This window comes from Oncorhynchus nerka, linkage group LG6 (genome assembly GCF_034236695.1).
Source record: "Oncorhynchus nerka isolate Pitt River linkage group LG6, Oner_Uvic_2.0, whole genome shotgun sequence".
NCBI classification, from domain to species: domain Eukaryota; kingdom Metazoa; phylum Chordata; class Actinopteri; order Salmoniformes; family Salmonidae; genus Oncorhynchus; species Oncorhynchus nerka.
The window spans coordinates 30914527-30937564 of record NC_088401.1 but is presented as its reverse complement, the minus strand read 5'-3'; the positions used below and the strand labels follow the sequence as shown (position 1 = coordinate 30937564).

The 23038-nt window shown below is 43.3% G+C and overlaps 1 protein-coding gene across 2 annotated transcripts in view; it reads left to right on the top strand.

The window, feature by feature from the left end:
* The first annotated feature begins 5841 nt into the window (after positions 1 to 5841).
* The window catches only part of LOC115130326 (protein disulfide-isomerase TMX3), a 58919-nt gene continuing 41722 nt past the window's right edge, over positions 5842 to 23038 (top strand). The window contains exons 1-9 of one of the 2 annotated variants that reach the window (XM_029661352.2): positions 5842 to 5940; positions 6241 to 6292; positions 9737 to 9776; positions 12096 to 12219; positions 14544 to 14589; positions 18666 to 18746; positions 19868 to 19967; positions 20647 to 20724; positions 21177 to 21243. In XM_029661352.2, the coding sequence (XP_029517212.1) occupies positions 5889 to 5940; positions 6241 to 6292; positions 9737 to 9776; positions 12096 to 12219; positions 14544 to 14589; positions 18666 to 18746; positions 19868 to 19967; positions 20647 to 20724; positions 21177 to 21243 (640 nt within the window). In that variant the 5' untranslated portion in view covers positions 5842 to 5888. Of the gene's footprint in view, positions 5941 to 6037; positions 6131 to 6240; positions 6293 to 9736; positions 9777 to 12095; positions 12220 to 14543; positions 14590 to 18665; positions 18747 to 19867; positions 19968 to 20646; positions 20725 to 21176; positions 21244 to 23038 lie in introns of those variants that run through there. The other variant, XM_029661353.2, reaches the window with a different exon arrangement.

The window sequence follows — 23038 nt, the reverse complement described above, 5'->3', positions numbered from 1 at the left end:
AAAAGTGGCAGTAATAAAGCCTTCCTGAAGACAAACAATGTATATTAAACGCTTCAGTCTGGTTTTAGACTCCATCATAGCACTGCGACTGCACTTGTGAAGGTGGTAAATTACCTTTTAATGGCATCAGACCGAGGCTCTGTATCTGTCCTCATGGTCCTAGACCTTAGTGCTGTTTTTAATATCGTCGATCACCACATTCTTTTGGAGAGATTGAAAACCCAAATTGGTCTACACGGACAATTTAAGCCATTTTGCCACGACTTTGTAAGTATGATTGGGGTCAATGTCCATTTGGAAGACCCATTTGCGACCAAGCTTTAACTTCCTTAAATCAAATCAAATCTAATTTTATTTGTCACATACACATGGTTAGCAGATGTTAATGCGAGTGTAGCGAAATGCTTGTGCTTCTAGTTCCGACAATGCAGTGATAACCAACAAGTAATCTAACTAACAATTCCAAAACTACTGTCTTATACACAGTGTAAGGGGATAAAGAATATGTACATAAGGATATATGAATGAGTGATGGTACAGAGCAGCATACAGTAGATGGTATCGAGTACAGTATATACATATGAGATGAGAATGTAGACAAAGTAAACAAAGTGGCATAGTTAGTGGCTAGTGATATATGTATTACATAAGGATGCAGTCGATGATGTAGAGTACAGTATATACGTATGCATATGAGATGAATAATGTAGGGTAAGTAACATTATATAAGGTAGCATTGTTTAAAGTGGCTAGTGATATATTTACAACATTTCCCATCAATTCCCATTATTAAAGTGGCTGGAGTTTGGTCAGTGTCAATGACAGTGTGTTGGCAGCAGCCACTCAATGTTAGTGGTGGCTGTTTAACAGTCTGATGGCCTTGAGATAGAAGCTGTTTTTCAGTCTCTCGGTCCCAGCTTTGATGCACCTGTACTGACCTCGCCTTCTGGATGATAGCGGGGTGAACAGGCAGTGGTTCGGGTGGTTGATGTCCTTGATGATCTTTATGGCCTTCCTGTAACATCGGGTGGTGTAGGTGTCCTGGAGGGCAGGTAGTTTGCCCCGGTGATGCGTTGTGCAGACCTCACTACCCTCTGGAGAGCCTTACGGTTGAGGGCGGAGCAGTTGCCGTACCAGGCGGTGATACAGCCCGCCAGGATGCTCTCGATTGTGCATCTGTAGAAGTTTGTGAGTGCTTTTGGTGACAAGCCGAATTTCTTCAGCCTCCTGAGGTTGAAGAGGCGCTGCTGCGCCTTCTTCACGACGCTGTCAGTGTGAGTGGACCAATTCAGTTTGTCTGTGATGTGTATGCCGAGGAACTTAAAACTTGCTACCCTCTCCACTACTGTTCCATCGATGTGGATAGGGGGTGTTCCCTCTGCTGTTTCCTGAAGTCCACAATCATCTCCTTAGTTTTGTTGACGTTGAGTGTGAGGTTATCTTCCTGACACCACACTCCGAGGGCCCTCACCTCCTCCCTGTAGGCCGTCTCGTCGTTGTTGGTAATCAAGCCTACCACTGTTGTGTCGTCCGCAAACTTGATGATTGAGTTGAGGCGTGCGTGGCCACGCAGTCGTGGGTGAACAGGGAGTACAGGAGAGGGCTCAGAACGCACCCTTGTGGGGCCCCGTGTTGAGGATCAGCAGGGAGGAGATGTTGTTGCCTACCCTCACCACCTGGGGGCGGCCCGTCAGGAAGTCCAGTACCCAGTTGCACAGGGCGGGGTCGAGACCCAAGGTCTCGAGCTTGATGACGAGCTTGGAGGGTACTATGGTGTTGAATGCCGAGCTGTAGTCGATGAACAGCATTCTCACATAGGTATTCCTCTTGTCCAGGTGGGTTAGGGCAGTGTGCAGTGTGGTTGAGATTGCATCGTCTGTGGACCTATTTGGGCGGTAAGCAAATTGGAGTGGGTCTAGGGTGTCAGGTAGGGTGGAGGTGATATGGTCCTTGACTAGTCTCTCAAAGCACTTCATGATGACGGAAGTGAGTGCTACGGGGGCGGTAGTCGTTTAGCTCAGTTACCTTAGCTTTCTTGGGAACAGGAACAATGGTGGCCCTCTTGAAGCATGTGGGAACAGCAGACTGGTATAGGGATTGATTGAATATGTCCGTAAACACACCGGCCAGCTGGTCTGCGCATGCTCTGAGGGCGCGGCTGCGGATGCCGTCTGGGCCTGAAGCCTTGCGAGGGTTAACACGTTTAAATGTCTTACTCACCTCGGCTGCAGTGAAGGAGAGACCGCATGTTTTCGTTGCAGGCCGTGTCAGTGGCACTGTATTGTCCTCAAAGCGGGCAAAAAAGTGATGTCTTGAGATGTTGCTTCAATATATCCACATAATTTTCCTTCCTCATGATGCCATGTATTTTGTGAAGTGCACCAGTCCCTCGTGCAGCAAAGCACCCCCACAACATGATACTGCCACCCCCATGCTTCACGGTTGGGATGGTGTTCTTCAGCTTGCAAGCTTCCCCCTTTTTCCTCCAAACATAACAATGGTCATTGTGGCCAAACAGTTCTATTTTTGTTTCATCAGACCAGAGGACATTTCTCCAAAAGTATGATCTTTGTCCCCATGTGCAGTTTCAAACCGTAGTCTGGCTTTTTTTATGGAGGTTTAGGAGCCGTGGCTTCTTCCATGCTGAACGGCCTTTCAGGTTATGTCGATATAGGACTCGTTTTACTGTGGATATAGATACTTTTGTACCTGTTTACATTTACATTTAAGTCATTTAGCAGACCCTCTTATCCAGAGCGACTTACAAATTGGTGCGTTCACCTTAAGACATCCAGTGGAACAGCCACTTTACAATAGTGCATCTAAATCTTTTAAGGGGGGTGAGAAGGATTACTTTATCCTATCCTAGGTATTCCTTAAAGAGGTGGGGTTTCAGGTGTCTCCGGAAGGTGGTGATTGACTCCGCTGTCCTGGCGTCGTGAGGGAGTTTGTTCCACCATTGGGGGGCCAGAGCAGCGAACAGTTTTGACTGGGCTGCGCGGGAACTGTACTTCCTCAGTGGTAGGGAGGCGAGCAGGCCAGAGGTGGATGAACGCAGTGCCCTTGTTTGGGTGTAGGGCCTGATCAGAGCCTGGAGGTACTGAGGTGCCGTTCCCCTCACAGCTCCGTAGGCAAGCACCATGGTCTTGTAGCGGATGCGAGCTTCAACTGGAAGCCAGTGGAGAGAGCGGAGGAGCGGGGTGACGTGAGAGAACTTGGGAAGGTTGAACACCAGACGGGCTGCGGCGTTCTGGATGAGTTGTAGGGGTTTAATGGCACAGGCAGGGAGCCCAGCCAACAGCGAGTTGCAGTAATCCAGACGGGAGATGACAAGTGCCTGGATTAGGACCTGCGCTGCTTCCTGTGTGAGGCAGGGTCGTACTCTGCGGATGTTGTAGAGCATGAACCTACAAGAACGGGCCACCGCCTTGATGTTAGTTGAGAACGACAGGGTGTTGTCCAGGATCACGCCAAGGTTCTTAGCGCTCTGGGAGGAGGACACAATGGAGTTGTCAACCGTGATGGCGAGATCATGGAATGGGCAGTCCTTCCCCGGGAGGAAGAGCAGCTCCGTCTTGCCGAGGTTCAGCTTGAGGTGGTGATCCGTCATCCACACTGATATGTCTGCCAGACATGCAGAGATGCGATTCGCCACCTGGTCATCAGAAGGGGGAAAGGAGAAGATTAATTGTGTGTCATCTGCATAGCAATGATAGGAGAGACCATGTGAGGTTATGACAGAGCCAAGTGACTTGGTGTATAGCGAGAATAATGTTTCCTCCAGCATCTTCACAAGGTCCTTTGCTGTTGTTCGGGGATTGATTTGCACTTTTCGCACCAAAGTATGTTCATCTCTAGAGGACAGAACGCGCCTCCTTTCTGAGCGGTATGACAGCTGCGTGGTCCCATGGTGTTTATAATTGCGTACCATTGTTTGTACAGACAGACATGGTACCTTCAGGCGTTTGGAAATTGCTCCCAAGGATGAACCAGACTTGTGGAGGTCTACATTTTTTTTCTGAGGTCTTGGCTGATTTCTCTTGATTTCCCCATGGTGTCAAGTAAAGAGACACTGAGTTTGAAGGTAGGCCTTGAAATACATCCACAGGTACACCTCCAATTGACTCAAATTATGTCAATTAGCCTATCAGAAACTTCTGAAGCCATGACATAATTTTCTGGAATTTTCCAAGCTGTTTAAAGGCACAGTCAACTCAGTGTATGTAAACTTCTGACCCACTGAAATTGTGATACAATGAGTTATAAGTGAAATAATCTGTCTGTAAACAATTGTTGGAAAAATCTCTTGTGTCATGCACAAAGTAGATGTCTTAACCGACTTGCCAATACTATAGTTGGTAAACAAAACATGTGTGGAGTGGTTGAAAAACAAGTTAATGACTCTGTCACGGCTGTTGAAAGAAGTGGACCAAAGTGCAGCGTGGTGAGTGTACATTTTATTTTTATTATTGTAAAATGTCACTAACAAAACAAGAAATAAACCCCCAAAAAAAAATGAATGACCGTGAAGCTTAACAAAGACAACTACCCACACCGAAAGGAGGGGAAAAAGGGCTACCTAAGTATGGTCCCCAATCAGAGACAATGATAGACAGCTGTCGCTGATTGAGAACCATATCGGGCCAAAAGAAACCTAAAAAAAACAAAAAATAGAATGCCCACCCCACATCACACCCTGACCTAACCAAATAGAGAAATAAAACGGCTCTCTAAGGTCAGGGCGTGACAGACTCCAACTTAAGTGTATGTAAACTTCTGACTTCAACTGTATATGTTTTACATTGTTTGCAAACTGATATGTGACATGCATTAATGCCAAAATAACATGCAAAACAGGCAAGCCCCCCCCAAAAAAAAAAAAATTTAAAAAAATTATATATATATATATATATAGAGAGAATTTCTTTTTTTTAATAACTTTATTTTCATTTTTATGTGGGGCTCAAAACAGGCCCTGAATGACGGGTTTCCACTGTCAATAGCTCTTACGAGTTTATAAATTACAGTGCATGGAGAATGCTGTTATTTCTACTAAAAATGATGAAGTAGATGCTTCTTCCATTTGGAACCGGCAGGTTCATGGTGATGGATTTATGAGTGAATTCAAGGTCAGAATAAGGTGTGTCTGTAGACACCTCTACCACAACTTAATTTCTTAGATCTCCACCCCCAACGAATAGCGGGAGAACAGAATTCCATTCTCATGCTTAAACTGAAGGTCAGAATAGGCACAGAGAGAAAAGTGCATAAGAAGGGAATTACATTCAATTTACAGGGCTTAACTCAGGTCGGAATCGGCCCCATAAGGCATTGGCCTGCTCCAGCCTCTGGAATGCCCTCACAGACCACCTGAAGGAAACTCTGGGCTCCTTTAAAATGGGCTCCTTTAAAATGGGTCTAAAGACCTTTCTCTTTAGGAAGGCTTTGTGTTGATAGCTGTGCTCCTTGGTGTCCTTGCTCCATAGCGTCAGCTGTATTCTTTGTGTCAGTTGCAGTGTCTAGTTGTGTCCATTTTTTTCTATTTGGTTTTTATTTTTATTTCATACACTTATTATTCTTTATGAGGAAAAGCACTTTACAAATGCAATAAATGATTATTTATTATTGGTTAAACGGAATCAATTGTAGGCTACAGTTAATTTAACAGCAGGAAAAGAAATATGCCAAAGAAAGAGATTGTCTGTAAATGTAATTATGATTAACACTGAAAGACTACATGGTCCTTAAGTTATTATTATAAAAGTAATATTATTAATGCATTTCTGATGCCTGCAACCTTGTGATGCTTCCGATTTAATGCAGCGTAATCACAGCGCATGCTCAGACAGACAGACAGGAAAATACTGCTTGTATTTATTTCCTGCTTGATGTTTCCTTTCGGAGCAATGGCAAAAGTGAAAGCCACCTTGGTTTGTGCAGGTACTTACACTTTCTAACCGTTTCTGTTTTGTTAATAAATGCGTTATTCGTTGCATTACCTTGACAACTTGTCCGATTTATTTTTGCTTGGGTGGAATTGCGGTGCAAAATGCACGGACAGTAACAGTAACGTAGCTAGCTAAGGGCGCGAGCTATTCTAGCTGATGCATCATGAGGTTGCAAGCCGTAGGTAACGTTAGCAGCATATCTCAAATTGCAGAATCATTCGTGTAAATGTGTTGCTTAATTGTTAACGTGATGATTTTCACATTATCTGTTCATTTTGTTTTTATATTGTAGGGCTTTTTCTATGTTCAACGGTGCTTGCAATTGTCGAAGAACTCGATGACACGTAAGTGATGCTCTAATGTATTTCGCTTGTGGAATCTTCCTGTCTTTTGTTTAACGTCAATCCCTAGTATGTATGCGAATGTTGTCACCTGACGACCATTTTGGTTAATGTAATAGTCCCAATGAATAAATATTCTATGGTAAAATAACTTAAGCTATTCCAAACTCAAACCAGTCACTCCCCCTGTACACAGAAACGTATGTTAATATTGTTTGTAAACAAAATTGTAGACTTCTAAGTTTGACTCAGTGTACCCATCACCAAGGGCATAACTTTTGTGTTGTTATGTTGGGGGGGGTACATCCCAAAATTCTGATAATTTGGTCAATATATCCCAACCACAACTGATATACCAATCATTTTGGTATTACTTTAAACTGTTGGTCTAACTTTATTATGCAATCTGGTTTCCGAGCTGGTCATGGGTGCACCTCAGCCACGCTCAAGGTCCTAAACGATATCATAACCGCCATCGATAAGAGAAAATACTTTGTAGCTGTATTCATCGACCTGGCCCAGGCTTTCGACTCTCAATCACCACATTCTTATCGGCAGACTCAAAAGCCTTGGTTCCTCAAATGACTGCCTCGCCTGTTCACCAACTACTTCTCAAACAGAGTTCAGTGTGTCAAATCGGAGAGCCTGTTGTCTGGACCTCTGGCAGTCTCTATGGGGGTGCCACAAGGTTCAATCCTCGGGCCGACTCTTTTCTCTGTATACATCAATGATATCACTCTTGCTGCTGGTGATTCTCTGATCCACCTCTATGCAGACGACACCATTCTGTATACTTCTGGCCCTTCTTTGGGCACTGTGTTAACTAACCTCCAGATGAGCTTCAATGCCATACAACTCTCCTTCCATTGCCTCCAACTGCTCTTAAATGCAAGTAAAACTAAATGCATGCTCTTCAACCGATCGCTGCCCACACCTGCCCTCCCGTCCAGCATCACTACTCTGGACGGTTCTGACTTAGAATTTGTGGACAACTACAAATACCTAGGTGTCTGGTTAGACTGTAAACTGACCTTCCAGACTCACATTAAGCATCTCCAACCCAAAATGAAATCTATTTCGCAACAAAGCATCCTTCACTCATGCTGCCAAACATACCCTTGTAAAACTGACTATCCTACCGATCTTTGACTTTGGCGATGTCATTTACAAAATAGCCTCCAACACTCTACACAGCAAATTGGATGCAGTCTATCACAGTGCCATCTGTTTTGTCACCAAAGCCCCATATACTACCCACCACTGTGACCAGTATTCTCTCGTTGGATGACCCTCGCTTCATATTCGTCACCAAACCCACTGGCTCCAGGTCATCTATAAGTCTTTGCTAGGTAAAGCCCCGCCTTATCTCATCTCACTGGTCACCATAGCAGCACCCACCCGTAGCATGTGCCACAACAGGTATATTTCACTGGTCACCCACAAAGCCAATTCCTCCTTTGGCCACCTTTCCTTCCAGTTCTCTGCTGCCAATGACTGGAACGAACTGCAAAAATCACTGAAGCTGGACACTCATATCTCCCTCACTAGCTTTAAGCACCAGCTGTCAGAGCAGCTCACAGATCACTGCACCGGTACATAGCCCATATGTAAATAGCCCGTCCAACTACCTCATCCCCATACTGTTATTTATTTTTCTCCTTTGCACCCCAGTATCTCTACTTTCACACTCATCTTCTGCATATCTATCACGCCAGTGTTTAATTGCTATATTGTAATTATTTTGCCACTATGGCCTATTTTAAATAAAGGTGAAAAAAATAAAATAAGTTTAGAAAGTAACCATGCTTGGCAATTTTTTTGGTAGAAGGACTGCGAGAAAGTCAGTTCTGGGTTGCATTCAGTTCGATTGAACGTTTGCTACATTGTTTAACGGATGGTGTTTGGTAGGTGTGGCAGGGTGTGGCTTGAAACAGTGAGTGACATATTTGAAGGCCAGCGGTGAATTTTGAACCCACAACCCCTGCCCGTTTTTTAAACTAGTTGTTCAGAACAACGTTGCCTTTTATTTCTGTATTGAATGCAGCCCTGGTGACTTTTCTACTCAAATTAATTAAAGTAATATGATGGTGACACCATTGAAATATAATTTTACAATCCAAAATTGAGCCTAACAACATTCTGGTCCAACAAGACCTGTAGCCAAACTGATGCATCATAGTGGCTATAAATAAATAAATAGACTGAAGCATGGGGTTGCCCATCTGTTTTTGTGCTAATCATTGACTAGATCAGTGCTTCCTAAACGTTTTCTGTCATGGCCCTGTTTGCTCATGGGGGAACATCATATGCCCCTTAACCTCCCCACAAGATTATAGGATAAGAATACTTGTTAGTCATCAAGAAACCGTACATACAAACACCAGTAACTGGTTTCCCTTCCATATTGAAATCAAGAAGAGAAAATTACAAATAAACCAGCTTACTGCTGTGCAATGTCATATATATCCTTATTAAAAATATAAAGTTGTTTCTGGAAGTACTCATTAGGTTGCATAAACATGATGACTGCTTTCCTCCCTGAATTTTGGCCTTCAAAATTGTTTTCTAGGTTGCTGCTGCTGGCCATAGTATGTGAGACAGGCATGCTGCCTCTGACTGGGGAGAGACACAGGCTTGCCTACTGCCAGAGGTTCAGAGAAACAGCCCTTCTCTAATTCTGTAGCCTACTAGAAACAAGTTGTTTCAAGTTTATAATACTACCAAAGGTGTTTAAACTCACAAAATTGAGCCCAATACAACCGTTACCAATTATCACTCATTTTGAGAAAAATCTTGTTACTTTGCAATAGAAACTTAAACGTAAAATGTTTTATTTTTCTGTATAATTCTTATTTGCGCTTATGATTTTACCATGTTAAATGTGACTGTCTTTATTTGTTACAAGTCAGCTCACAAAATTAAGGGTTTGTTAAGAGGAAAGAGCGGAGCTTTTGCTCCGTTCTTACAAGCCCAAAGCATATTTGGCGGCTGGGGGATCCAATCATAAAATTAGGAATTGAGTAGTAGTGTAAAGCCACAGAAAGCCAGTAACTACGGTGGGAAAATAATTTCCAATTCAACCCCTGCAAGTTAAGGGCCTGCTCATTACATCCTTGTTGCAGTATGTCTTGTTCATTAGACTTGTCTATAATACCTCGTTCACATCATATTGGAAATTCAAAAGTCTGACTTGCTTACTCGTTGGAGAAAGATACGTTTCCCACTAGGGAAATATCAGAATCAACCAATAGGAAACTAAACTCAAATCATTTTTGCTTATTTTAACTCAGAGGTCCCGAGTTTCTGACGTGGCGGGATTTTCAATGTTTCATACCGGGTATTGCGAAGTTTCATGGTTTGAATAAGTCACTTTTAATAGCTTTGCTACTGGTTAAAATATAAAGCCAAAATGTTATGAATTCTGATTATAATTTTTTTCTTCCTCAGGTTTAAAGACACCAGAGTAGATGATGTCTGGCTGGTGGACGTGAGTCTTGTTTGCTTTGCATCGCACACACTGCAATCATACTGACGTGACGAGGCTGAATGAGCCCATTCAGCACTGCTTTAGACCCTCGTCCCGACACCAGTGTCCAGCTCATCCCTTACGGAAGTGGCAGTGGGGGAGGGAAGGGGGAGGTGTGTCTACTGTGTGTGTTTTAGTCAATGGAGAAGTCATGCATGGCGGGCGGCGGGCCTGGCCTGGGGGCTCTGAGGGGGTTTATGCCAGAGCCCAGGGTTCATGTCTGAGGCCTGAGCAAATCCAGCTGGCACCCAAAGCTGGCACTCCCTGTCCAGACCAGTCTGACCGCTTGAGGAGAAATGATTGGAGTGACAGCAGTCGTACTATATACACTGACGTCGATCACTATAGGCAGGCACAGACACAGCCGGAAACACAGTCTTGTAGACTGGCACACAGAACAGGGCTGTGCATTGACTATCAGGAAAAAAAAATGCTTAGGTGGAAATGCCAATCCCAATACCAAGTACAGCATTGCCACAAAGATGGGAGATTTTTATTGAAATGTTGTAATTCAACTTTTTTGGCTGGTGGTGTGTTCGGGGTTGTCATTTCAAGTAAACCCAGGGTATAGCAAAGAACAGGTCCCATGAGCGCCAACATGTTAAGTTTACAGGAGCATATATAATGTGGTGTCAAATGAAAGCTAAGTCTATATTTTGGGGGAATTAAGGCATAGATATGTTTTTCAACCATTTTTCCATCCCAAAAATTTGGAATAAACAGAGCTTTGATTTCTGATCACACAGATTTAAAAAAGTATTTAAAAAACCATCTAGAAAAAGTCTTAAAAGGTATTAGAAATGCATCAAAACACAATGTTGAAGTAAAGGCTCCTGCCAACTAATATCAAAATGTATATTTACTTTTGCAGAAATAATTTGCCTTCTGTGAGTTTAAGAAATATTACCTCATGTTTCTGTTACCACAAACCCACATTTCTTTAAAATATTTTCTAATTTCTCTCCCTCATGAGGAGGGAGGATTATGAAAGAAGTAACAAGTAAAGGTAGACCTACAAATTAGTTAGGGTTTTTACTGATAACTATTTTGTTTATGAATTATTAAATGATTACAATGCGTCACTCTGTTACCAAATTGGTACCAGTGACTGTAATGAAATGACTGCAATTGAATTGGGAAATCATAGTAGTCACAAACCACAGGTACAGTAGAGAACACATGGGAAGAGTGCAGTATAATGCAATATACTGTACTGAACTATACTCTACTTTTTTTTACTGTACTCTACTATGCTCTACTGTACAGAACTGTATTTTACTGAATATTACGGTGGTGTCAACTTGTGGAACATAGAAGTTTATGATTGGTACAGATTTGGTCTGGACCAAACAAATTTGATCTTGTTTGGGAGCTGAGCTCATTAGAATAATAGCCAGTGTGTAGAATAATATGCAAATGAGTGATATATCGCCTTAAAGACGATGACTGTATAGTACAGATCCCATGATGTCATTATGTTACCATTGTTCTGTTATGTTACCGAGTGTTAGTCTCGTTCAATTGCAATATTATTGCATAGAACTGACCCATCACAGCAGTGCCAAAAGAGGGCTCACAATTTCAACCAATCTCCGCTAATTTACCACATATGGTTCAATCAAGCCACACATCAGCAAACTTTTTCCTTTGTCAGCGCATTTCTGCGACAAATTGGACAAAATCATTGTCTATTGTTATATGCAAAATGTCAGAATTGACTAAGTAAAATGAAGCATTTTTGCCCACAAATATCACAAAAAATCCCTGCGAAATCTTGGAGGGACTCTATTTATCACCTTGGTTGCTGTAGCTTCATTCACCTCAAACACATGTCAATACAGCAGTTAACTTGCCACTTACTAGCTCAGCATCGGGATTAAAAACTAGTTTTGTTTCATGTCAAGTCAAACTGCAGTTTAGCCTACCTAGCGTCCTAGCTGTCGACAGCCATCTTCCACCTCCGCACTGTTTTGAGAGAAAAGTCTCGCTGTTCATCTGCCCGCTCCGACCGTGTCCTCGTGGTCCTAAAGTCAGCCCGCTAATACCTCTAAACTGCATTTGTCATTTTAATTGGATTTGGAATGATTTTAGTAGCCTATTTTAAATTGTTGTGGTTGAGCTAGGATATGGCGACTGCCATACCCAGTTGATGTCCCTGAGTGTGTTGTCGCCATGCGTGTTATTTCTGAACAGTGTGTGTATTTGTGTTCATAGTTTTAGAGCTAGTCCTATTTCATCATGTTTACAGTGGCTGACAGTGTTGTGTTGGGCCTTTTGCAGTTTTATGCACCATGGTGTGGCTACTGTAAAAAACTGGAGCCCGTTTGGTATGACGTCGGCGCCGAGTTGAAAAGCTCTGGATCGCCTGTGCGAGTGGGCAAGATGGACGGCACTGCATATTCTGGTGAGTCTCTGTTGCAGTGACCATGTCAATGGCTTCTCTACATAATCGTGATTGCCTCTAGTCTTGACTACCGACATTATTTTGTCAATGTAAGTACATTTGAAACGGCACATTTGAAAGTTTTAGACCAAAATAACAGTACGCATATATGGTTTAACATGCAGTCTATCGGGTTGACACCACAGCTATCTATAGTTCAGACAGGAAACGCCACGTATTCGTTTACATTTACATTACATTTAAGTCATTTAGCAGACGCTCTTATCCAGAGCGACTTACAAATTGGTGCATTCACCTTATGACATCCAGTGGAGCAGCCACTTTACAATAGTGCATCTAAATCAATTTAAACATTTATTAGAAGAGGATTACAGTACATGCATACGTTAGTCTTGGCATTAGGCTCTGCTCCTTCGGGGTAGCTCACTGCCAGAGTGCATTATGTTAAGATAATAATATTAATAATATTATTATTATTATTACAGGCAGTGAGCAAAACAAAAGCGGCGCTCAAACAGGCGGAGGCAGGTGTGGGGTGGGAAAGCAGAAAACTGACATGCATGACGAGTAACACATTACAGCAATAGCATGTCACCAGAACCTCAGCGCATAGCTTGCGTGTGGCAGCCATCAGAGAATGTGTGTGCAGAACCTGTTGGACTGAATAGGCCGCCATATTAAGGTAGTGATGAATCTAATTTGTGCAATATCAGCTGATGCCAATACTTGGGTTTCTTGTCTGAGCAATTATGATTATGATTTTTTTTGTATATCAAATACACATGGCCAAAAGTATGTGGACACCCCTTCAAATTAGTGGATTCTGCTATTTCAGCCAAACCCGTTGCTGACTGGTGTATAAGATCAAGCACACATGCAATGCCATGCTATCTCCATACGCTAACATTGGCAGTAGAATGGGCCGTACTGAAGAGCTCAGTGACTTTAAACGTGGGACCGTCATAGGATGCCACCTGTCCAACAAGTCCGCTAGAGCTGCCCCGGTCAACTGTAAGTGCTGTTATTGTGAAGTGGAAACATCCTAGGAGCAACAACGGTTCAGCCGCGAAGTGGTAGGCCACACAAGCTCACAGAACAGGACCATCGTGTGCTATAGCGCGTAAGAACATCTGTCCTTGGTTGCAACACTCACTACTGAGTTCAAAACTGTCTCTGGAAGCAACGTCAGCACAGGAACTGTTCGTCGGGAGCTTCATGAAATGGGCTTCCATGGCTGAGCAGCCGTACACAAGCCTAAGATCAACATGCACAATGCCAAGCGTACACCCTGGTGGAGGAGGAATAATGGTCTGGGGCTGTTTTTCATGGTTCGGGCTAGGCCCCTTAGTTCCAGTGAAGGAAAGTCTTAATGTTATAACATACAATGACATTCTAGATGATTCTGTGCTTCCAACTTTGTGGCAACAGTTTGGGGAAGGCCCTTTCCTGTTTCAGCCTGACAATGTCTCTGTGCACAAAGCGAGGTCCATATAGAAATGGTTTGTCGAGATTGGTTTGGAAGAACTTGACTGGCTTGCACAGAGCCCTGACCTCAACGCCATTGAACACCTTTGGGATGAATTGGAACGTTGACTGCGAGCCAGGCCTAATCGCCCAACATCAGTGCCCGACCTCATTAATGCTCCCTACAGCAATGTTCCAGCATCAAGTAGAACGTCTTCCCAGAAGAGTGGAGGCTGTTATAGCAGCAAAGGAGGGACCAGCTCCATATTAATGCCCATGATTTTGGAATGAGATGTTCAAGCAGTTATCCACATACTTTTGGCCTTGTAGTGTAAATATCTTCCATCTAATTGAGCATACAGAGTCCAAAATGGCACCCTATTCCGTGTATAATGCACTGCTAGGGCCTTTAGGGCTCTGAGCAGAAGTAGTCCACTCTATAGGGTGCAATTTGGGATGCACAAGAGAAGTTAACAACTTCCCCTATGTCTTACTGTGCATCAACTGCCATTCTGTTATCGGTTTCACCTGGCTGTTAAAGATGCACTATTCCTATTGCCAAGACCTAAGTCTGACTTCATTACTTAGGATCTCTTTTTCTCATGTTATTGACCCCTAGCCTCTCACTCTGGCTAATCACGCATAAACCAGATTAAAATTCCACGGACAGATTACATGACTGTCTGTCGCTGACTTTACTCGCAGTCCAAGATTAGGCTAACTAAGAGGCTACTAAAACCTCATCAACAGGTGACGACAGCTTTCAGGTATTAGGGAAAGTGCATTCTGAGGACAGAGCTGGTCCTTAAAATGTAGTCCAAGACAATTAACTGCGGAAAATATTGTCACTTTCCATCCAGGCATGTCCTCAGAATTTGGAGTACGAGGATACCCCACAATCAAATTGTAAGTATGAGCATATATGAAGACGATATACACTGATCATTGCCGTTTAGAAGTTTACATAACGAGCAATGCTTTACCCAATATTTTCTTTCACAATGATCATGTCTTTACTGAACTGAGTTGTCCATTGTGACTTGACTTGTCAGCATTAGGCCTGATGATGAGATTTATGGAATAAAGCTCCCCATACGCCCCTGGGGCTAGCCAATGGGGGATTTAAGGTGTTGTTGCCGCCTACCCTGAGGGCAATACATGGCCTAATGAGGTATTGTATCATTAAGATATGATGATTTGATCATATATTTAGGTAATCCAAGGTGCCAGTCAAATATACTGAGTGCAATGGAGCAGAATGTGTGTGTACAGTGCATTTGGAAGGTATTCAGACCTTTGTTACGTTACAGCCTTATTCTAAAATGGATTCAATTGTTTGTTTTCTCCATCAATCTACACACCCCATAATGACAGCAAAAACAGGTTTTTAGATTTTTTTTTTACAGCCTCGAGTCTTCTTGGGTGTGACACTACAAGCTTGGCACACCTGTATTTGGGGAGTTTTTCCCATTCTTCCCTGCAGATCCTCTCCAGCTCTGTTAGGTTGGATGGGGAGCGTCACTGCACAGCTATTTTCAGGTCTCTCCAGAGATGTTCGATCGGGTTCAAGTCCGGGCTCTGGCTGGGCCACTCAAGGACATTCCTGTGTTGTCTTGGCTGTGTGCTTAGGGTGGTTGTCCTGTTGGAAGGTGAACCTTCGCCCCAGTCTGAGGTCCTGAGTGCTCTGGACTCTCTGTACTTTGCTCAGTTCATCTTTCCCTCAATCCTGACTAGTCTCCCAGTCCCTGCCACTGAAAAATATCCCCATAGTATGATGCTGCCACCACCATGCTTCACCGTAGGGATGGGGCCAGGTTTCTTCCAGACGTGACGCTTGGCATTCAGGCCAAAGAGTTCAATCTTGGTTTCATCAGACCAGAGAATCTTGTTTCTCATGGTCAGAGTCCTTTGGGTGCCTTTTTGCAAACTCCAAGTGGGCTGTCATATGCCTTTTACTGAGGAGTGGCTTCCGCCTGGCCACTCTACCAAAAAGGCCTGATTGATGGAGAGATGGTTGTCCTTCTGGGAGGTTCTCCCATTTCCACCCCGACCAAGGCCCTTGTCCCCCGATTGCTCAGTTTGGCCGGGCGGCCAGCTCTAGGAAGAGTCTTGGAGGTTAAAAACTTCTTCCATTTAAGAATGATGGAGTTCCCTGTGTTCTTGGGGACCTTCACTTTGTTATTATGGGGTATTGTGTTTAGATTGAGGAAAATATTTTATTTAATCCGTTTTAGAATAAGGCTGTAATGTAACAAAATGTGAAAAAAAGGAAGGGGTCTGAATACATTCCGAATGCACTGTATATAGAACCAAAATATAAACACAAAGTTGTAATATTTTTGATTGTGAAGGACACAACTTTTGTCCCTCAGTCAAGTATTGCATTTCAAGCACAGCTTGAACTACAAAGACCAGGGAGCTTTTTGAAAGACTCATAAAGAAGGGCAGTGATTGGTAGATGGATAACAATAACAAATCAGACATGGAATGTCTTTTTTTAAGCATGGTCAAGTTAAATAGGCTGTGGACTATGTATTAAACCACCAAGACACATGAAAGGTACAGTTATCCCTCTGAACTGAGCTGCAGGACAGGAATGAAGCTGCTCAGGAATGTCACCATGAGGCCATTGGTGATTTTAAAACAGCTACAGTGTTCAAATGGCTGTGATTTGATTGGAGAAAACAACTGAGGATGGCTCAATCACATTGGTAACTCTTTACTTCACACCCAGTGTCATAACACGGTCATAATCATTTCATAATATTATAACAGTCATGACCCATATATTTACACAGGTTGTGACATATATTGTGTTATTTTATGGTTGGTTATGACACCTACATGTGTCAACCCACATTTATTCAAATCATTTTTTGTTGTTGTAATGTATTATTTATTGTCAGGTTTTGTTCATCATATTTTTAATAACTTGTAGAAAATACACTTTATGACACTGTCAAGAAGCATCATAATAATATAAAGCAGATAGGCCTATCACATGCATGCCCTTATATCAGTCATTAGTCAAAAAGAGGGTGTCTTTTTTCCCCTGCTCCTGTAAATTCTGCTCCTTCATTCATCCCAGTCGTCAGCAACAGAGAATTGGAATAGGTGCATGTGTGACAATTGTGTGTGAAATTACAATCATTTAATATGCTCAATTTCAAATATGGGCACTTTTGTGTAACAAATATACTGTTGACACGTAGGCTATGGTGTAATCTGGAATGTTATGCTTTGTGGGGTAGGTTTTGTGGGTTTTAACACTCTTATGTAGGTGTCGTAACCAGCCATAAAATAACACAATAGAAGTCACGACAGGTCTAAATTATGTGTCATGACAGTATGATGACAAGTTATGTCAGCTGTTATGAAATGTCTTGCCGTGTCATAATGTGTTATGATGCTGGGTGTCAAGTAAAGTGTTACCATAACATTGTAGAGACTCCACAATGACCTAAATTGATTTTTTTTAGGATAAAAAAGAAACTGGATGGGCCTAAGCACAGGCAAAATCCTAGAGGAAAACCTGCTTCAGTCTGCTTACACCAGAGGCTGGTAGAGGAATTCACCTTTTAGCAGGACAATAACCTAAATCCCAAAGTTGCTTACCAGGAAGACTGTGAATGTTCCTGAGTGGCCAAGTTACAGTTTTGACTTAAACCTGCTTGAAAATATAACGCCAAGACTTGAAAATTGCTAGAGCTTGAAGAAAAAAAGGATGGGCAAATATTGCACAATTTGAAGACCTTCCCAAGAAGACAGCTGTAATCAATGCCGAAGATGTTTCTAACATATTGACTCAGGGAGCTGAATATTTGCGCAAAGACAATATTTTAGTGATACCATTTTATTCACACAGTGGTTTTTTTATTTTATTTTTTAGATTGTTGACAATTAAATACATTTGAATCCCACTTTAACACAAAATGTGAAGACATCCAAGGGGTCTGAACACTTTGGCAAGACGCTGTAAATCCCTGAGGAAGTAGAAGCTGTAGCCTCTTCAAACAACACAGTATAATATTTTATTAATTTATTTGAGGCTTCTGTAGGACACTTAGGTTCTGTTTGAGCAAACATGATAACTCTGTTAGATGATCACAGTGGGGGCAATCATCACATTAAACCAAGCGAGTGATGAAATATTCTCAGGGGACTACACTAGGTAGCTTCCCCCCGGAGAGAAATATAGATACAGACCTGAGACTCCATCTCTCCCGGAGTTCATTAGAATAGATCCAAATAGCCTTGTGTACTGGCGTGTCCCTAGCAAACACTCCTGGATGTATTTGTCAGGTCTTTTGGGGTCTGATCCTGGTAGTGTTGTGGTTGATGTAACTATATAATGAAAGAGAAGAGGGCCCTTGTTTTCTCTCCTGTACTGCTATTGGAAATTGGATGACGCTTATCCAAAACCCTGATCAAATAGAGAGATTCTGGGGCTGAACGTGTCAAGTATCTCTGAGTGGGAGTGCTGATCTTGGATCAGGTATACCCCTGCCCATGTAATGTAATTAGTTGTGATCTAAAGGCAAACCTGATCCGAAATCAGCACTCCTACTCTGAGACGCTTGATACATACAGCCCTGACCTCTGGGTAAAGGGATCACTTTGACCCATGGACCTGCCTCTGGATTGGAATCACATTTTGGTTTGAGTCATTTTGGATTTGACTCACACTTGCTGGAGAAGTGTAATCTCTTAGCTTTGGCATTGTTATCATGCCTTTTCACAGCACTACAAAGAGCAACCCCAGAGTGGGTTGTCAGAATATACACATACAAGCACTAGATACCGAGCATAACAATTAAAGGGCCAAATGAAAGGCTTTTATCTTGTTTTTCTCTCATGCAAATGTACCATTCTGTCCATTTCTCCTCACAAAAGGACTGGCATGAAGAAGGAAATTCACAGTCTTTTTCTTGGTGTTATTCAATCTCTTTCTCACCGCCACACTCACTCTACTCCTTTCTCAGGCTAAAGGGTGATCTTGCCTATAATTACAAGGGGCCAAGGACAAAGGATGACATCGTAGAATTCGCCAACAGGGTAGCAGGGTAAGTCGTAGGACTCTTACCATATGCGCTGTTGCTTCAACATTTCTTATGGATGATATAAATGAGTACATAATCCCTTATGTAAGTCTATATGAATAGATATGATCAGACAAAAATGACTATACATGCCCTGAATACTGTGGTCTTCTAAACAGGACATTATGCTTGTATGGGCTACACATAGGACATTACGCTGTATGGGAACTCTATACAACAAATGTCTCCCCCTTAGAATGCAGTGAATTTCCAGGGCGCAGTGGTCTAGGGCACTGCATCGCAGTGCTAGCTGTGCCACCAGAGACTCTGGGTTCGCGCCCAGGCTCTGTTTCAGCCGGGCACGACCGGGAGGTCCATGGGGCGACGCACAATTGGCCTAGCGTCGTCCGGGTTTGGCCGGGTAGGGATATTCTTGTCTCATCGTGCACTAGCGACTCCTGTGGCGGGCCGGGTGCAGTGCATGGTGTTTCCTCCGACACATTGGTGCGGCTGGCTTCCGGGTTGGATGCGCGCTGTGTTAAGAAGCAGTGCGGGCTTGGTTGGGTTGTGTTTCGGAGGACACATGGCTTTCAACCTTCGTCTCTCCCGAATCCCGTATGGGAGTTGTAGCGATGAGACAAGATAGTAACTACTAACAATTGGATGGGGAGAAAAGGGGGGTGAAATTTAAATAAAAAAAATGTAAAAATGAATGCAGTGAATTTCCACCCAAGCCCTTTAAAGTCTCTTCAAATGCCAGGCAATAGCTTAGCCTGAGGGGATTTCTCTCTCTCGGGAAAATCCAAACTAGACCCATGACGACTGATCAGTCGGAATGGTGGGTCAAAGACCTGGCTGGGTTTTCACCTCTGACTGCATGCTTCTGCGATGTTCACTAGATGGCACCAGAACCATACACATTAAACTAGAGGTCAACTAGAAAAGAAACATGGCCGTGTTCAGTAGGCAGTCCGTAGCAATAAATAAATGAGTGTTCTAATATGAGATGTTCAGGTTAGTTCCTCTCTGTTTCACTTTGTAAACGTTTTCTCAACTTCAGGCAATTTTAACTAATGGCAAACACATTATCTTATAATCCAAACTATAGTGTTTCTGTTTGTGTGCATGTCTTCTGTCCTCTTCAGGCCGGCAGTCCGAGCACTTCCAAGCAAGCAGATGTTTGACCATATGATGAAGAGACATGACGTGCTCTTTGTATACTTCGGCGGGGAGTCTCCTCTCAAGGTAGGGGCTCTGGAAGTTTCTCTGGTCCAGACAGAGCATAACCTCCAAGTGTGGAGTGAGAGTGTTAACAATATGTAGCAATATAATATGTGTGAAGTTGTTTTGACCCAATACCTTCAGAAAAATATAAAAATCAACAAACATTTATGTTAAGTAATTCGGTGCATGAAATCATAGTAGGATTCATATTCTCCCAGTGTGATCATGGGAATTTGTTAACGATACATTTATTCCAGTCAGTTCAAGTAGGTTATTTGCCATTCAGAGGTGTAAAAAGAAATTGTAATTCTTGGTTGTAGCTCTCACATAGTACACATTATATAGTAAGACGATCCATACTACATTGGCGTATTGGTTAGCTACCATCCTGATTTAACTGTGCTTTCTGAGTAATTCGATATGCATTCCCCCCCATATGTTTATCACTTCTCTGTGGGTCTGAAATGTTATCTTAACATCCAATCAATGCCACTGAAAGCTGTCATGGCATTTAGCTAGAATTTATTGATTGGATCATAAAGCTTCTGCCCACACCGCTGCTGCCAAGCGCTCTCAGAGTGAGGAAAGGCCCATTTATACAACGTGCTAGATGACCTTGATAAATGTCCCAAACCAAGTTAACACAGAGGGCAATTCTCAGGGAAGAAGAAGCTTGCAACTTGTGTTTTCTCGTTTGCAGGAGAAGTATATCGACATGGCTGCGGAGCTGATTGTGTATACATACTTCTTCTCTGCGTCTGAAGACGTCTTACCAGAGGTAACGGCCTTGAGAATGTGGCATGTCCCCTGGCTCTTCAGCTAGGTTGTTTCCCCACATAACATTTCAGAGAGGAGAACTTATCAACGGCGCATTTGAAAGTTTCATTCTCATTACTTTTCTAATGAGGGATTTCTTGTGATTTTGATCATTGTTTTAGTCGTATAGCTAGCTAGACGAACACAAGGCAGCACTCACAAGTGAAAGTCCAGGAGTGCTGCTGTGACATTCTCCATGCAGTATGATATGGTAAATGCCATAGGGACAGTGAAGCCTGCGAGCATGCTGCTTTTGCAGGTTTATTTGGCATGAGGTCCACAGTTTGCTAGGATGGCTTGCCGCCAATAGGACTGCTGTCTCGTATGGTTCAGGTGCCCATAAATTAAGAAAGTAAGGGATGATTTATGGAATTCGCTTTGAATTATGTGTTTTTATGTGTTTTCACTATCCAGTCAGTGACTTTGCCAGAGCTTCCATCGGTCGTAGTCTTCAAGGACGGGGCCTACTTTACCTATGATGGTAAGTATCTGGTCGGGGCTACAGGGCTGGGGTGGTGGGTGATACGCTTGAGTAATATTTTGTTTGCGCTTTCCAAATAGTTTTCTAATTTTCTGTTTTAACTGCCTATGGCTTGTCATAAAATGTTCTCTTGGAGTAACTATGTGTGATATCGGCCTTTGAGGACCATCTTTTCCCTAGAAAGGAGGTCAGTCTAATTTGGGCAAGGCAAGGGTGCCATTTTTCTCCTTTGTTCCTCTCCTCCTCTCCTCCCCCTCTACTAGCCTTGTTTGCTCAGGCTTTCTTTCTCCAGTCTTAAACCAGAGTGTCTGTTCTTTCATCTTTCATCCGGCTTCACCACACTGCCTTTTGAAGTGGTGACTCCTCCATTATAAAGCGGTTCGGCTCTTCCCACTATCGCCTCTGTGGTCAGGCCAGTGATGTCGTGGTGGTGGCTTTCTCTGGGCAGACACAGAGCAGGCAAAGGAACAGGGAGGGATGGGTGGATGGTGGATATAACTGAGTGGGCGTGGGATGGTGGGAGACCACAGTGCAGTCCAGAGGAACCAGGGAGGGCTGGGCTTCCATCTGGGACTGACTCGGCCATGTCTGAGTCAGAGCTGCCCAGTAAAGTCAAGTCGGAAAGAATTATATGCTATAGCCACCAATACAGTTCAGAGCCCCCTCAGCGTATGAGCACCAGCTCGCCACATTCTTGCATCACTTCCTCTATACCGCCACCGAGCGTTTCGGGAGGGAGGCGAAAACGGAAGGGCAGCGCGTCCAGGCACAGGCCGACAACAAAGGGGCCCCAGTAGTGTATGTTGGGGAGGTTAGGCGCTCTGTGAAGGGCCCGCAGAACAAAATCCATCCCCTGGTTTGGCTCTGGTCCAGCCTGGCATTGGATGTCTGTCTGTTCCACCTGGCTGTTCCAAAATGGGGGCTTCCGGCACCAGAAGTCCAGCAGGAGGCGGTCTCCACAGCGGACGGTCACCACGAAAATACCACACTCCAGCGAGTCCTCTAGGACCCTGATAACGAGGATGTTCTGTATGGCTTGCATCGCCATGGTTACTGCCAGAGATAAGCTAGGGAAATCAGAGCCGGAGCAACAAGATATGACAGATGATTGGCTTTTTTCTGAACATGCAGCTTGGTTATCTCACTCCACTGGAAAACATAAGTGGTTCTGGGATAGAAAACATATTTGTATTACTTAAGTTTAAAAAATATATATATTTTACATTCTACACTTCATCTTTAGACATTTGGAAACAGAGGGGGTAGACAGGCAAGTGGGAGAACAGTAGAATTGTATCCCGGTCTCCGGTGGGGAACCGTTACTCTGATACTGAGAGTGTTACTGCAAGACCACAGGCTCTGCACAATGAAAAGGATTTAGAAGGCTGTTACTTCAAGATCAACAGTAGCACATAATCCAACAGTAAAATTGGAATGGTAAAATCTCATTTTGATTGGTAAACACATCTCATAGTGCTTCTAAGAGAAATGCTCTAGTCGGTATAATGACCTAAAAGCCTTTCCAATAATACCTTGTATTTAGTCGGTGTGATGCATATTTTACCTGAATCCTCCTCAGCATGGTCCCTGGTTTGGGAGTCCTGCCATTGGTGCTCTGCTCTGGGCTGTGCTCTGCCTAATAGGCGAGTTCCTCTAATGTAGCAGAGCAGCCACTGAAATTATGTTCACATTCTCTCTGGTGCTCTATGACACATTTTTACTGCATGTGTTGGGCTACTTCCCAAATGGCACCCTATTATCTATGTAGTGCATAGGGCTCTGGTCAAAACTAGTG